We start from the raw sequence: 18,161 nt of genomic DNA, 5'->3' as shown, positions 1-18,161 counted from the left end.
CCATTATAAATCGTTACCGTTATTTATGATAATTTTTTAACTTTCGAAATGTTCCCGTTAAAACTTTTCATTGTGTGGCTTTGGACTGTATCATTCCATTTAACTGTAATTTCTAGTAAGCATAGTTATGATTTACAGAGGTGATGTTTAATATTCGAAATCTGTTATCTCCTTTCACTTTGTTGGTAAGGTTCGTGATTTGCATGCAATACAGATGTAACCAAGTAACACAGTAGCAATAGTGAAATGTGTGAAGTATGTTACAAATGTGTTATGTTTCGGTCTTCTCCAGGATGGAAATTTAGTAGATCTCCATGCAGCTGCAATAAAGACGGAATGCGTGGACCACAGCTATGATCTCACATCAGAGTTTAAAGTTGAGGAAACTGCAGTGCCAACTAATTTTGTTGCAGTAAAGTGTGAGCCCGAGGTAAGTGTGCTGACTGTTCTTGCAGCAATCTTGTAGCCACAGTCACTATCACTTCCGCTGCTAACGGGACAGATTTTAGCATATGAACATTTTCTACGGAAAAGTATTTACTCCTTTATTTCAGTACAGCCTAATTTAATATTTATATTTAAAAAATACTTTAAGCTTTTAACAAAATACGTCTTGAGTTATATGTTCTAAGAATAATTACGAAGTTGTGTCCAGGGACAAAGTTTCATATTGATGTTACAGTTCTCTTCCTGTAGCTTGAGTTCTTGCTGAGATTTTCCACTAATGAAGTGTTGCTCTGTGTGTAAAAATTCACAATTTTCATAACTTGTCACGGTGGACATGGGTTCCTCAAAGTTGGTGACCGGGGGGTGCAATGGTGGCTCTCGTGCTCTTCTTTTCGTCCATTTACCGACTTATCACCACCCAGCTCTTTTCGTTCTCTCTTCTCTCTCACCACTATATTTCTCTCTGCCAGCCACCATTGCATGCGGAACACCCACCACATCATCACAGCCATTTCCCTCTCCATGCCCGCTGTTCGTTTCTGCCACCTCCACCCATGATAGGATTTGTTAAGGATGCCTGATGAGCCTTCATTCTTCTTCCTCTTCTAGTTATTTATATATATTATTAGGTTAAGGTTCCTATTCTTATAACTTCCGTCTCACCAACGCGGATCTTTTCTATCTCTGTAGTTCTGTCCCAAGGTTTCAAGCGTGACTTTCAATTTGTGTGGCCCCACAGGGCCCCAGCAACGAAGCAATAGTGGACCCTTCACACTGCCCCCATATGCAAGTTTAGGTGCCGAACCCTGACCAGAGGCCAAGTACATTCACTTAGAGACCAATGGGGGCTTGCGTTCTACAGGGGCCTTCTGAACCAGTTGGATAGTGAACCTGTATTGTGAAGCAGGAGAACCATCCCTATATCGGCGATGTAATGTCTTGTTGTGCTCACATGCGGTTAAGCTCCGCTCGCAGCCTGAGCACAATTCTTACGACTCCTTTCACCATTCTACTCTTTATGGCTGATACAGTGAAAATCCACTGCTCTCTGAGCTCCACACGCATTTACCATCTGTTCTCAGCACTGTGAGTACACCACCACTCCACCGTGGATTATGCGATGCCCCATGTTTGATGTAACTCTCAGCCGATGTTTCAAGAATTTTACACCAGCTTTTGTTTATAGACTTCGTTTTAGTGAACTTCTATCACGATATCCAAATTATTCATTAGTTTTTACTGACGGATCCCAGATAAATTATTATGTAGGTTGTTCCTTCATTACAAATGGAGAGATATTTAAATACAGACTAAACCAATATACTAGTGTTTTTACTGCTGAACTCTATGCTTTTTACAGAGTTTTATTGTTTTTAATTAGGCAACCTCGGGGCAGATTCCTTATCTGTTCTGACTCTTTAAGTGCCAATCAGTCCTTGCAGTCGTTTAATTGTGATGATCCGCTTGTCTTAAGAACTCAGCAGCTGTTCCATACTCTCCTTTGCTCTGATTATGAGATTGGAGTAGTGTGGATTCCTGGCCATGTAGGGATTGCAGGAAATGAGGCCGCGGATGCTGCAACCAGGGCTGGCGCACTGGATGGCTCTCTGGTATATTGGCGCGACAGGTGGCAGGACATTCAAAACTACTTGAAATATAAAATATGGTGGCAATGGGAAGGAGAATGGTCTGCACAAGAGGGAAACAAATTACGAAATATAAAGAATACTGTTCGAGTTTGGGATTCGTCCACAAGAGCGTCACCGGGTTTTACTCACCCGGTTGAGGATTGGCCACTGTTATCTGACACATGGCCATCTCCTACGTGGCGAGCCTCAGCCGGAGTGTGATACGTGCCGTGTTCCACTTACGGTGGAACATTTTTTATAGCATTGCAGAAAATATGACCGTGTCCGTTGACAATATGGAATTCGGCCAACACTACGTGACGCTCTTGGAAATGATTTTAATTGTACAAATGCAGTTCTGAGATTTTTATCGAATACGGGACTGGATAAGGTGATTTAGTTTTATATTGATCTGTTTTACTTATCCTCCGGACCCTTTACATCCGGAGGTTACATTTGTTGTTTTATATTTGATTTTACATTGTTGACATTTCGGACTTTATACATCCGAATATTTTATAAAATTTTATAGTTTTTGAAATGTGATACACAATTTATCTCTAGTGGCCTTGGTTTTATTATTTTATTGATTCGTTTTGAACACTACCTAGGGAGGTAGGACTGCTCATTTTTATGATTTTTTAGAAATCACCTTGTGTATACTGCATTTGTGTACCTCGTTTTACCGTGACAATGCTTTTTAGAGCGCTTTCAGAATAAGAAGGCATATAAGGCAGAGCTAGTTCAGGCCGGTCTATGTCGACTAGCCAGTGACAGTGAAGCGGTGTTGCCTAGTTAAATCGTCGCGAAGTCTCGCTGAAGCGTCGCGTATTAGTTTCTTTCTTGCGCGCACAATACTTATGGATAGTAATGAATTTTAAGCTATGCCATTCGATAGAGCTCCGAATTTTGAATCCAACAGTACAAGAATGGCAATTATATGTCAACTGGTTCGCGTGTTATAGCTTTAAGACTAAACAGAGATATCCAACCTACAGCATAGAACATATTTTGCTCTGAATTCCGTCTCTGTAAACAAAGATAGAATCTGTTTATTTTCAAATTCAGATGTGGACTGTTTTCTCTTGTGTGATGCGTAACTTACCGTAACAATGTCTCTTGAAGGGATTGCAATTGGCTCTGGTGTTTCATCTGTTATACGCAAAGGGATAGTCCAACACTCACAAGCGAGGAGTATGGTATTTTTGTACATAATTTTTTTCAGTGCGTGTCAGTTCTTCACAAACAAAGAATCTGACTGCAGAGGTGTGTGGTTTAGAAGTGCATACGTTATCTCATGTTCTCGGACAGGACAAAGAGACAATTAAAATAGGTGGTATACTTGAATTTACCTCTCCTGGAAAATAACGCAAAACAAACGTGTTAATTATTTGTACAATTTTCAGAACCGTGTATTACTTCATCGTACGATATTTTAAATACATTAGTAGTTATGTGTTAGCAGTGCCATTGTAATAGAACGTGGAAAGAAGAAGAAAGCTGAGAATAGTCATAGCTACGACTTTGACTTTTCATTTGAATATTATACATGGTATAAGACAAAATATTGCATAAACATGAGATATTTGGATGATATTATAAACATAAACACTCCTGCCTCTTTTTCCATGAATTATACGAAGAGCATTAACAACATTCTTCCTTAAGAGCATTAGAAAACTTTATAAAATGAAGTACATTAACTACATTTCACTTTTAAAATAAATACAAGCATGCTAGGAACGAGGAGATTTTATAATTCCAAAACTCAATTTTTATTTTAAAAACCTTTCGTTATATATATTACACTTTATACGATGTTTTCTAATATACAATTTTATCTTCAATATATTAACGATATTATTGGATTACGGTTTTCATATTCGCTTCTATACAACTACCTTCACTCATAGGTTTATATTGCCACAGGCCAGAGTGATGGAACATAGAATCCTGGACTTCTAGGTAGGTATAAGCTAGAGGATTAAATTAAATTAGATAGGCTTGATTTAACAAAGTAAAAGGAAGTAATCTTCAGTTTCAATATGAGTACTGAATTAGGCCTACATATGAACAGATATGCTTATATCCTTACAGCCGGATTCTTAGCCAGAATATGGAACACTGGACCTCTAGATATGTACAAATTAGATGATAAAATAAAATTAGATAGACTTAGTTTATCAGAGAAAAATAAAATAATCTACAGTTCCAGTATGAGTACTGAATTATGTATGAACACACATTATGATTACGTTGCATTATAGCCAGATTCGTAACCAGAATGTAGAATCCTGGACCCCTAGGTATGTATAAGCTAGAGAATTAAATTAAATTATATAGGCTTCATTTAACGGAGGAAAAATAAAATACTTTCCATCTTCAATACTAAATTACGTATCTACAGATATGTTTTCGTTTTGTTATTGCTAGATTCTTAGGCTGCCCCTACAAACAAACTGTACCTTATCTTTCCTCTGGAGAAATAAACAATAATAAATTCAGCTTTGCTGTACAAGGAAGTCTGAGTAAGAATTAAAACATTCTTTCTCAGACATTAGCAAAGTAAATTTCTACATATCTGTCACTTTATTTCGCAAGTCATTGACTCCAAGAGCTACTGATCTATGAAGCGAAGAAGTAATAAAAATTGAGATGAGAATTACTTCAGTATGAGTAATTATATTTAAACATTACACACAATGAAGAAACAGGTCTCGACCCGCTCGCGCAGCGAGAGAGCTGCAACTGATATGTTCTGTCCTTATCTGTTGTCTCTGTCTTCCACGTCTCGTGCACCGTGCACTGTGTGACAACGTCGAACTGTTTCTAGCACTCAATTGGCTTAGGCCATATGCCTTCTTATTCTGAAACCGCTATAGTTCTTTTAGCTCTCTGATAATTGTATTATTTGTGTCATTGTTTCGTGAAGAATTTTAGATAAGGGCTCAAATAGCCATAGTAGCTGACGCACCCTTTTTAAGCCCTACTACTACTACTACTACTACTACTATTACTAATATCTTGGGAGGCACATATACGCGATTTACGAAGGCGATGCGAAAAATCCTTAAATATATTTCACCTCTTGTCAGGGGTATGCTGGAGTGCAGACCGAACAGTTCGTTTACTCTTGTATCATGTACTTATACATTCAAGGCTTGATTATAGATGTTTTATTTATGATTCAGCAATAAAATCTAAACTTCGAATTTTATACACAGTGCACCATCAAGGTCTGAGACTCGCAACGGTAGTCTTCCGAACTAGTCAGATAGAGAGTCTCTACTGGGAGTCTGGGGAACTGTCTCTGTGCCAGCGACGAAATCTTTTGTTTTGCGCATACGGATTAAAACTGCTCACACAGCCTGGGCACAACACGTTAAAAAATTTCATTCCTCTCCGTTTGCTTACTGTACTGAGAGAACTCACGGTGTCCTCGTCCGTTTTCGTGAAATTCTTTCCGATCTGGACATCACACTGCCAACAGTTATGGGAATTCAATATCCTCCCACTCCGCCGTGGATTATGAGTCGTCCCCTGTTTGATTTATGCCTGAGCCAAAGTTTTAAAACTTTTACACCCTCATTTATTTATCGACAAAATTTTAAAGAATTGCTATCAAAATTCCCCGATTTTAGTCTAATTTTTGCTGATGGATCCTGTATTAATGATTATGTGGGTTGCTCCTTCATCGGAAATAGTCAAACATACATGTTTAATTAATATTTAAGGAGAAAAATTCGCTCCAGCGCCGGGGATCGAACCTGGGTCCTTGGTTCTACGTACCAAGATCTTTGACCACTGAGCTACGTCGAATTCAATCCACAGCACCGGACCGAATTCAGTGTAGCTCAGTGGTCCGAGCACTTGGTACGTAGAACCAAGGACCCGGGTTCGATCCCCGGTGCCGGAGCGAATTTTTCTCCTCAAATATTAATTGTCAGTATTACAGATATTATTATGTAGGACAAATTAATAAAAATATCTTTAATATACAAGTTTAACATGACGTCATATACCAGTGTTTTTATTGTGGAGTTACATGTTGTCTACCGGGCATTATTGTTTTTTAAACTGGGAACCTCGGGGCAGATTTCTTATCTGCTCCGATTCTTTAAGTGCCATTCAATCCCTACAGTCCTTCTACTCTACGACCCTCTTGTTATAAGAACCCAGGCTCTTTTCCACTCACTCCTGTCGACCGGTTCCGAAGTCAGAGTAGTGTGGATCCCTGGCCATGTTGGGATTCCGGGATATGAGGAGGTAGATGCTGCAGCCAAGGACGCAGCATTGAATGGTACACTGGGGTATTATCGTGAGAGGTGGCGAGACGTCTTCAACACTTCGAAACATTTAATTTGGCGGCAATGGGAGGAAGAATGGTCTGCACAACAAGGAAAGCAATTGAGGGGTTGGGTGCAAGAAAGGCACTTCTCTCAAATGCAAGTTTTGAGTAAATTGATGTTGAAAATTCAAACCGTAATAATGTTATTGAATCATCTTTGATAATAATGAGGCTTATGCCATATGGAATATAGTTGTCTTTAGTAACTACTTTCAAACATATTTTGTACCGCATATAAGAAGGAAATACTGAAAGTGAGTAAAATAAAAGACCATGAATCTGCCCCTCTTGCAGAGAACACGTTAAAACCAGTATACGTGAAGTGTTGTGAATAAATCCAAACAAAATAATAATTTTAACCTTTAATACGTTATACCAAATGAAAATATCAAACTTCTCTAACAATTTGTAGCGTTGTGAAAACAAATACAAGCACTGGGCCTTAAGCAAATAAAAACAAAAGACAATGAGTGTGTTACTGTAAACACTAGTATGTTCAAGTATTACAGATGTTCATCTTGATAGTCACTGCCTGAATCAACATCTATGTCATCATGTTCAGTGGCGTCATTTTGAGTATTAGAAATAAAAATGTTCCTATCATACCACTCCCTTTCTTCAGTTGAAAAGAACTTCATAGGGTCTCTAGTTTGTCTAGCTTGCTCTTTTTGATGGACGGTGCTTGAAGTTCACCAAAGTCAAGAAGTTCCAGCTTGTGGTCTTGCCAATACTTGAAGGGCTCAAAGACAGCTGCGTACGATTTAGATGCAGACATTATGCCGAAATGAAAATAGTGTATCCGAACACTCTCTTGGGTTTTAAACTTACTGGTTTTGCTTGTTGGCTGAGCCCTGAATAATGTGTTCAGACCTGTGCCCCAGTCCTTGATGAGACGTGAACCTTCAAATGGACTTGGATTTTTTCGACAGCTAGAAAATATCTTTAGGTATGATTCAGGAGTACAAAGTCTTTCTTGCCATTTTTCACAGTCCCGCAGAGTCCAAAGTTACGGTCGCAAACACAACACGAATGCCCGCATATTGGAAAAATATGCTCAATATGCAAATTCTGCACATAATCAATCTCAAAAACCAAAACACTTTGATCACCACGAGCCAGACTGATGATTCTGTCTTTGAGTTGTGTGTATGCATTGACATTGTTCTTATGAATCTGGTAGTCAGCTTTGCAAGGGTCGTTCAAATGTTTTCTTTGAGTAAAATCTAACATTTAGCGCAGAAGTCACAAGTATCCGTGCGAGGCTGCCGGAATGAGAACTCAGAGTTTTGTGTAAAGTATCGAAGATATGTTGCGTACTTCATCTGAAGTCTCTGTCCAGTCTTTTCACGAAAAAACTCGGAGAATAGATTGAATAATTTCCTGACGTTTAGAACAGGATTATTAAAATAATTTCTCGACGTTGAGGCGGCACACTAGTGTGTAGTTTTGTGTGGAAGCATTGACCAGTGTTCTTGTACTAAATCCAAACTTGGGAGGCAATCTTGTTCAGTCGATTAGAAAGCTTTCTCCTCATGTCAGCAAGTACAGATGATGTGCCGGCACACAGCTTTTGCTGGATGGTTCTCAGTCTCTTAGGACCGCACTGGAAAAGTTCTATCAGAGACTCCCTACAAACTGGATGTTCACGTACTAAATGTATCACTTCATATTTCCAGTTAAAAATCCTAGGAATATTCTTGGGTTTTGTTGTGCATTCTTTCGGCTCTACAGGGATTAATATTGTTGCGAGATACATGTCTTGTTGCCCCTAATCAGCCATGGATAGAAGGTTGCGGAAAAGAGACTTCTGTTCACCAATAGTTACGTGTTTACAACATTGTTTGTTACAGCAGTTGTGGACTCGTTGAAACTACTTCTTTGCTATGACTGTGCCGGTTGTAGCAACATATTGCTTACCTGATGCTCGGTTGACATTTGCTATATTGCTTTTCCACTTACTTTTATCCACACGCTTCTTCAAGCCCTTCCCTTCTCTTCAACAACAGCCACACTGTGCATAGAAGCTGTGGATCCCATCGTAGCACTCGTGACTCTTCCAAATTAGTAAAAAAACGAATCACAAACTGAGCAGCATAACACCAAACAAGTATACCATAACCTCAAGCAACTACTTTACAGCAGGAAACGTCAGTGCCTGCCTGAGTTCATGACAGAGGAAACAGAGCACAGAAATGTGATCTATGCACACCTTTACATTTTGGCTTCTCCTGACCCCTATGATCACAGTATTGAACTACAACTTGGTGATCATATGCATAACAGATCAGAGAACATAATAAAGCGTTTTACTCAAAAAGGGCACATCCTCTAAAATGCCCTTCTTGCACCCAGCCCCTCAATTACGTATGATAAAGGAAAGTGTTCGGGAATGGGATTCATCTAAAAGACCGTCACGACGCAAAGAAGTTTTATTTACCCGGTTGAGGTTTGGCCACAGCCATCTTTTAAATGGTGAACCTCCTCCGGAGTGTGACACGTGTCATGTTCCAATTTCGGTGCAACATGTGTTCTTGCACTGTGGGAAATACGGCCGTGCTCGACGTCAACATGGGCTGGGTCCGACACTGCGTGACACTCTTGAAAACGATTTTAAACTTGTGAACGCAGTTGTAAAGTTTTTACCAAGTACAGGTCTTGACAACGTTATTTAATTTTTATCGATGCGAGGCAACTTATTCCCTAGACTCTCCACATCTAGGGGCTAACTTACATCTGGTGGCGGTTTTAGTAATTGACTTCCTTATATATATACCGTAAAGTGGGGTGACTTTGAACGCCGAGGTGACTTTGAACAGTAAAATAGCGCCCTTCTAAATTAAATGCTGTACCCTATTTCGAAAAAAACTGAACTAATTTATTGACAACTTAAACAGTTTTTTCGCAATTGGGTACAGCATTTAATTTAGAAAGGAGCTAAATTACTGTTCAAAGTCACCTCAGCGTTCAAAGTCACCCCACTTTACGGTACTAATTTAGTTTGTTTGTGCCTTATGATTTTGACAACTATCTTTTAATTTATGTTGATTTTATTTGAGTTATTGTACTCTTTCAATGAAAATTGGTGATCTTCGACAAGGGTTACACCAAATGATGGAGGTGAGGCATTGTTCGTAGGTGCCCATACAGATACCAGTCTGGCTCGTAAATCCAGCTCGGCGAGTGTGATTTGGGATCTAGGCTCGGATGATATATTTCACCTCACATGAATGCTCGTACATTTCAGTATCTGGAATGAGTTTCATCAAAGCAAGTTACAGTAGCAAGAATAATGCTAGATGAATATGCGTGTTTTTATAAAGGTCTGGGCCTTGTTTTTCGTGGTTTTCTAAAATGTTGTGACATGTTTTTCCCTTGCCAAGACAAATTTCTACAACATCTCAGCATTAAATAAAAAATAGTTTTAAAACTTGACCCTTATGCTCTAAAGTACAACTCATGGAGCAAACTAAATCATTGTGAAGGGTTTACTAGGACACTTTCGTATTCATTTTATTTTTTAAGGATACCTTAGGTCTGAATTAAAAGCAAGAAAAATATATGTAAAGAGTCAACTTATCTTAGCTTATAAATTAACGTGGGAGATGCATGTACAGTGAAACCTGCCTTTGCGGTCACTTCATTTAAACGGCCACCTGGGCAAAAGGCCAATTTTGTCTGGAACAAATTGGATTTTCCATAGGATCAATACAAATTCTCTCTTTATTTAGCGGCCACCTCATGCGCCGGCCAGCGTCCGGGGTATATTTGGATTGGAACCTGACTATAACGGTCATTGTCCAACAAAAAATATTTTCACGGATACTGTCTGACCTATTTTTTCGATGGTTAGAGGACAATATCACGAGGACAATAGCTAAGTGAACAACAGTACACCCTCCATATCTTGGGGTTAGTTGCTTACTGTTTCATGACTCTTTGGTCACTTTCCATTCCGACCCTGCACAGCTGTAAATTCTTACTCGTTTTTAAGGAATTGAAAGACGGACTTTTTCTATCGAAAATCTCACAGTGTGTTTTAGATCAGTAGTTAACCATTCGAATTTTTAAATTTTTTTTCTCTTCTTTCTATCTTTCTGTATTTGGACCAGCTTTTACGAATTTTTCTCCTTATCATTCAGTTGATTCAGAGGAACTGTGAAGTTAGTTTGATAGAGAAATCATGTCTAACAATAAATCTAGAGTGTGTTAAGTTTAGAGGTGAGACGAAAAATGATTGAAGAAAGTGAGAAGAGAACATCTGCGAGAAAAAGTGCACATATATTCAAATGTGGAAGGACACAAATAAACGCTATAATTAAGGATACAGATGAAATATTAAAAGAACAGCAGAAAAATATGTGTGGTGGCCAAAGAAGGAAGAGAGAATCTGTGTTCAGTAATGTGAATGATTTCGTTTACGAATGGTTCAAGTGTGCGAGGGCGAAGAAATTGCCAGTAAGTGGGCCTATGATTCAAGACAAAGTTCTTGAAATTGCCAAAGAATTCAATGTAAGCAATTTTGTTGCTAGTAATGCGTGGTTGGAGTGCTTTAGAAAACGGCATAACATTGCATTTCGTTCTGTGTCTGGTGAAGGAGGTGACATTGCAACCAATGTTATTGAGAATGGAAAAAATAGACTGCCTTCAATTCTTGCGGGATATGAACTCAGAGATATTTACAATGTTGACGAAACAAGTTTTTTTTTTTTTTTCCATGGCCCTCCCTAACATAACTTTAAGTTTTAAGAAAAAAGAGTGTAAAGAGGGAAAGTTGGCAAAAGACCCTGCTCTATTGTTGTAATGCTGCAGGAGAAAAAGAACCATTCATTGAAACCGAGATGTTTGAAAAATGTTGACATGGGCTTATTGGGGGTGAAATCATTGTTTGAGAATTAGCTATGCGATTTCTATTTCAAGATTAAACGACAAAATTGCAATGTGATCCGTGAAATTGGTTTCTTCCCCCAAATACGACATGACACCTCCAGCCCCTTGTTCAAGATATTATCTAGTCATTTAAACTGAGGTACCGCAAGCGAGTTTTGAAAAGGCTAGTTGCAAGAATGGAAGACGCTGACATTAAAATGCACGATTGTTATACTGTACGTGCACAGTACAAAAAAAGTAAATGAAATTCAGTATTCTCTCATAAAAAACCGCAACCTTAATCAAGCGGCCACCTGATAAAACGGCCATTTCACAAGGTAACTTCAGATGACCGCTTTAGACAGGTTTCACTGTACGTAATTTGAGAAGGTGTTGTGAAAAATCCTTAAATATTTTACGCCTTTTGTCAGGGGTTCGCTGGGGTGCAGACTGCATAGTGCTTTTACATCTTTATCGTGCTCTTATCCGGTCAAAGCTGGATATGGCTGTTTTATTTATGGCTCAGCAAATAAATCCAAGTTACGTCTTTTAGAAACTATCCATCATCATGGGATACGACTCACTCCAGGGGCTTTCCAAACGAGTCAGATAGAGAGCCTGTATCGGCGATGTAATGTGTTGTTGTGTTCGTATGCTGTTAAGCTCCACTCACAGCCTGAGCACAATTCTTACGACTCATTACATCATTCACCTCTTTACTGCCGATACAGCAAAATCCACGGAGACTTCATTCAGCAGGTGTCCAATTTCGTGAACTGCTCTCTGAGTTTGACATCCATCTGCCATCAGTTTGCACACTGGAATATACCACCACTGCACCGTGGATTATGCAACTTCCCATGTTCGATGTAAGTCTGAGCCAGAGATTTGGGAATTTTACACCATCTTTTGTTTATACACTTCGTTTTAGTGAACTTTTATCACAGTTTTCAAATTATTGTTTAGTTTTTACTGACGGATGCTGGTTAAATGATTGTGTTGGTTGTTCCTTCATTGCAAATGGACAGATATTTAAATACAAACTTAGCCAATATTCCAGTGTTTTTACCCCTGAACTATATGCTTTTTACAGAGCTTTATTGTTTTTAATTAGACAACACCAGGGCAGAGTCCTTATCTGCTCTGACTCTTTAAGTGCCATTCAGTCCCTGCAGTCTTTCAATTCTGGTGATCGCTTGTGCTAAGAACCCAAGAGCTTTTCCATTCTCTCCTAAGCTCAGATTCTGAGATTGGAGTAGTGTGGATTCTGGGTCATGTTGGAATTTCAGATAATGTGGCTGCAGATGCTGCAGTTAGGGACGGTGCTACGAATGCTTCTCAGGTTTACTGATGCGGGAAGTGGCAAGACATACAATATAGAATATGGTGGCAATGGGAAGGAGAACGTTCTACACTAGAGGGAAACAAATTACGAAGTGCCCAGAATACTGTCCGCGTTTTGGTTCGTCATGACACGAGAAAATTTCACTGACTCAATTGAAGATTGGCCACTGTTGTTGTGACACATGACTATCTCGTACTGGTGCGTCACAACCGGAGTGTGAAATTGCCATGTTCCAGTTATAGTCGAACATATTTTATTGCATTGTAGGAAGTATGATCGTGTCCATCGACAGTACACAATTCACCGGAATCTACATGACGCTGTTGGAAACGATTTTGATTGTGCAAATTCAGTTCTCAGGTTTTCTTCAAGCACAGGACTTGACAGTGTGATTTAGTTTTATTTACCTGTTATTGCTTACCTCTGGAGCTTCTACATCCGGAGGTTACTTTTGTTGTTTAATACTTGTTTTACTAAAACTTGACATTTCTGACTTTTACATCCCAATGTTTTATAGAATTTTATTATTTACTAGCCGTACCCGTGCGCTCCGCTGCACCCGTTAGAAATAAATGTAAAGTAATTACATAATTAAAATAGGACATTTGATCCAGGGAACATTCGTGTTTGATAGAAGGATAAATCGTTTATTATGTTACTTAATTTAAATTTAGTTAAAAAATTAAAATGCGATCATTTTGATCCAGAGACCACTCATTTGATCATAAAAATTAGTTTAGGAAATACAGGAAACGAATGTACAGAATAGCCTATCAAGTTTTCTGTGCATAAGAATCTATTTTAATCTTACCTGTCCTCGATTCACTCAGAAGTTACTGTGATAACATTATAGCATTATGTCCATCTAGAGAAACTACACTTTCCAATGGTGAATTAATAATTAATTATACAAATCGGTTAATTTAGCTTCCGATATTACTTCATAGAAACGCAGAAACATTATCTGTAGGCTATCTTTCATAGCTTTCGATTGTTGCTGTCTAAGGCCCCTTATAGACGAACTCATTTGTTTTTTAATTCATTACACGGCCTTAGATGGCAGTTATTTTAATTTTAAAACTCATTTATCTCATTAAATATCAGTCCTATCAAAATTTTTCAAAGAATAGAACTTATCAGAAATGATTTTTAAAGAAATGTTTGTTATGTAACATTTTTCATAAAAATCAATAATAAGCGAGATATTTCGATTTATTTAATTCAGGCCCCCTTATAACCCCCCTTTTAATTAATGTATTTTGAATGCCATATAGCCTGTTACCTAAGTTACAACGAACTTAATTTATATTCCAATTTTCATCGAAATCCGTTCAGCCATTATCACGTGAAAAGGTAACAAACATACAGACAGACAGACATACAAACAAAAATGTCAAAAAAGCGATTTTCGGTTTCAGGGTGGTTAATTATATATGTTAGGACCAATTATTTTTGGAAAATCGAAAATTACCAGAAAAATTTTGGCTACAGATTTATTATTAGTATAGATAAATCGCCAGACAATTTCTTTCTGGTGGTATTTGTTTGATTATTTTATTGTTGCTTTTTAAACTATGTCTGTGCTTTAAGAATTGTTTATTTTTGTGATATTTTGCTAATCATCTTGTTTGTAATGCATTTGTGTACTTCTTTTAATGTGACAACCTTTTTAGTTCGTGTTTGCTCTCAGGTTATGTATTCGTTGGGGGGCAAATGGACATAGCCACTGACGTTCCCTTTTAAACCACATTAAATATTCGCGCTTTATGACATGAGTAGAGTAAGTTACCGCACTAGTCGTTAGATCTGATAGTGGGAGATGAGGAGGACGCACGTGTAACTGTGGTTTCCTCCGTGAATTATGTCCTCCAAGAACTGTCTTCTGTTTCTGAATCAAGTTTCTACTTCAGCTCCGTGGGATTTGACATGAAACTTGATGCACTGTTTCTGTAACCTTGTACAATTTCTGCATTACATTCGCAGGAAGAGTTGTGTGACCTGAACACAGTCGAGGTCGAGCTGAAGCTTGAAGATGCAGCAGAGGAGGATCACATTCTGCCCGATAGGTGAGTGTGGCGCTTACAACATTAATTCGCTGTGTTACGTCATAGGATGGTTTGGCCATGTATTAAGAATCAGTGGGTAAAACATATTGACGCTAGGTACGTCATAATTGGAACTGCTACTGTTAGTGCAACTTTTTTAACCGTCATTTGTTGAAGATCATGCTGTCCACTGCTCTAGAGTAACTGTTAACCTGCGTGACCGTGATATGAGCGGGTCCGAGTTCAAATCCCGGTCGGGGCAAGTTACCTGGTTGAGGTTTTTTCCGGGGTTTTCCCTCAACCTCTTAATAGCAAATGCTGGGTAACTTTCGGCGCTGGACCCTGGACTCATTTCACCGGCATTATCACCCTCATCTCACTCAGACGCTACATAACGAGAGCAGTTGATAAAGTGTAGTAAAATCAACTTTTGTCTTCCAGCGTATTCTGCTGTTCCTCTCTTTTGGTTTCTATTTATCAAATCGCATCTGAATTACTTTACCACTTTTGTTACAAAGTCTTGTTCAGTCCATATCCCCAAGTGTTGTCCTGGTCATAGTGATTATTATAGTTAGTGGGACTGTAACTGGTTTTCAATTTTTCCTTTGTTTTATGCACTTATTATTTATTATGTATGATTAGTCCTGGATTAATAAATTTTAATAAATGTTTTAGTAAAGTTAGCGAGACTGCAGAGATGACTTTCCCTCATATTAACATATAATTTTCTTAATTACTTCCTCATATCGAGCACCTTTTGGTTCGATCATGTTTGAAAAGTACTAACTCAATTTTGACAACATGAATATTTTGATGCATTTCGTAATTTTTCTGTAATTAATAGACGATTAAACAAATTAGTTACATTCCAGGGGTAATGCTTAAATACAACACAAATATAAGAGCAGTTATAAGCGATTTGAACAGTTGTGTTCGATTATCTGGGTACTGAAAAATATGCCTTTCAATAAAGACCGATTCTTTTTTTTTTCTCTCGAGTTGCGAAGAGTGTTAATGCTTACTTTACTAATCTCATAAGCGTCACCAAACTATCCACAAAGCGCAAGTATTGTGTTTAAATTTGTAATATGTTGTTATTTTAATTATTTTGTATATTTGCAACATATGACCACAACTAAAGCGTAGTGTGTTGTGTATCAAATCAAATACTACCAACTTATTGTCTGGATGTAGAACTATCCATTTCATTAGTCAATGTGTTATGTATCTTAATGGTCAAGGTGGGTTCCTCCAATGTGGTGATCAGGAGGTGCAAAGGTGGCTCTCGTCCTCTTCTTTTCGTCCATTTTTCGATTTACCACCACCCAGCCCTTTTCGTTCTCTCGTCTTTTTCATCACTATATTTCTCTCCGCTGGCCACCATTGCATGCGGAACCCCAACCACATCATCACAGTCATTTTCACCTCTGCATCCCCGCTGTTAGTTTTTGCCATGTCCACCACCTTCACAGGATTTGTTAAGGGTGCCTGATGAGGCTTCATTCTTCTTCCCCTTACAGTTATTATATCCATTCTTAGGTTAAGGTTCTTAGGTTTATAACTCCCGTCTCACCAGCGGGGATCTTTCCTATCTTCATGGTCCTGTCCCACGGTTTCGTGCGCGACTTCCCAATTGTGTGGCCTGACAGGTCGCCCAGCAACGAAGCAATAGTGGACCCTTCATACTGCCCCTATATGCAAGTCTAGGTGCGGAGCCCGGACCAGACGTCAAGTACACTCACGTAGAGCCCCAATGGGGGCCCAGGCGATTTAGACGCCCCGGTGACCAACTCTGCTTGCTGGGCCGGATATATTGCTCTGACGTGTTACTGCTGACGAAAGGGTTACGCGATGTAATCAACCACAAGTCCACTGAAGCTTTGCGATCTCGGATTATTCGGCTTCAGATGGTCGGGCGAGCTTTTTACGAGTCGGGTTGTGGAAGCTGGATAGTCCTGGGATTGTTCAACGTAGAGTGGGGAGCCACGGGCGGTTATTCCCGTGGTAGGGGCATAAAATTGCGTATCGCCTCTGGTGTACGACTTGCCGTTAGGTGTTTAATGCCCAGTTTGAAGGGTAACTTGCGTGAAGTGGGTTGCTGGGATCGGGCTGTGGGGGGGGGGGGGATCCCCATGGGCGACACAGACCGCGAAGGTGTATACAAATTAAATTGTCAGTTCCCAGACTGCAACGCCACATATATAGGTCAAACGCATGGTACTAAGAAGAGAAGGTTAAGGCGTGCACATTTCCTCCTAAACGCGTGACGTCATTTGGAACACATGTGGCTGATATTGTGGCTGCCGAGGCAACGAAGCATTCGGCGGTGCTATTCATATGAGGGCAGATGATTCGGTTTGTGCCAAGCAATTAACTTCGAACTGTTATGTCGCATTGCTCAGTGTTTGGTTGTAACAATGGAAGGAGGAATACTGTGGGCAAAGAAGGTGTTAAGTTTTTTCGTTTCCCTAGAGACGAAGACTTTGCCAAAAGGTGGACATTTTTGTGCAAGAGAGCAGATAAAATTAACTTCAAAACAGGTAATGGAAACAAAATAATTAGGATATTGATTCAATTGTACGGTTTCCTTTGCATTCCGAACTTAAGAATTAATTCTGTTTCAGCTCGAATATGTTCCGTTCATTTTGACGAGGATTCATACTATAAGGGGTTGCGGGAAAAACTTCTAAAGTACTCCCCCATTAAAGTGAGAAAATTAAAGAAAAATGCGCTTCCTACTTTGAATCTTCCGACAACTTCAGTCATCAAAAACACTGACGGGAACTGTGTTAACAAGCCAACCAACCAAAGTAAGATATTCTAATAAACATACATTTAATTTAAAAGTTGATTGTAAGCAGAAAGTACACACAAATATTTTTGTTTTTAAAAAACTTTATACTGTATAGTATTTTGTCATATTTAGCTAAGGCAACAAAACATTCACTTTCCCCTTCTATTTTTTCTTTATTTCGTCACAAGCTGCAGTTTATTTTCAATGCAATGATAAGTAATACATTCAAATTGTTAAAACAGTGTAATGAAATATTGTTTACGTATTTTTAATTAGTAATTAGGCCTGCATAGTTTTCAGCGCACTTCCAAATTATATAGTCTGCTTTTCTTTTATTTCAGACCATCCTCAAATGCACAGCTAAGTGACACAAATTATTAATCTGTTTCATGAAAAGAACTTCAATCATTTTCTCAGGAAACAGTTAAACAATTGCAGGAGCGAGTCCAGCAGCTTGAAGCTAAATTAAGCGAAGTTTTGGTCAAGTCTGAAATGATTGAAAAAGAAAAATGTTCATTAAGGGAGCAACTAGAAGCAGCCAGTTCAAATCAAAACGAGATAAAAAAAGTACTCTCCAATTTTTTTACTCTGGGTCAAACAGTTGCGTCTTAGGGAGAAAAAGAAAAGTTCATTGGTCAGCAGAAGACATCGCTTCCGCAATTTCATTGAAATGTGTTAGTGCAAAGGC

General features: G+C 38.8%; 1 protein-coding gene across 1 annotated transcript in view; it reads left to right on the top strand.

The window, feature by feature from the left end:
* The window catches only part of LOC138693136 (zinc finger protein 235-like), a 42,790-nt gene that overhangs the window by 17,897 nt on the left and 6,732 nt on the right, over positions 1 to 18,161 (top strand). Inside the window, exons 3-4 of the mRNA XM_069816799.1 lie at positions 293 to 430; positions 14,618 to 14,700. Of these exons, the coding sequence (XP_069672900.1) occupies positions 293 to 430; positions 14,618 to 14,700 (221 nt within the window). The remainder of the gene's footprint in view (positions 1 to 292; positions 431 to 14,617; positions 14,701 to 18,161) is intronic.

The sequence above is a fragment of the Periplaneta americana genome, chromosome 17 (genome assembly GCF_040183065.1).
Source record: "Periplaneta americana isolate PAMFEO1 chromosome 17, P.americana_PAMFEO1_priV1, whole genome shotgun sequence".
Taxonomy (NCBI): Eukaryota; Metazoa; Arthropoda; class Insecta; order Blattodea; family Blattidae; genus Periplaneta; species Periplaneta americana.
Note: the sequence above shows the minus strand (reverse complement) of the source record. Positions and strands in the feature narration are given on the sequence as shown.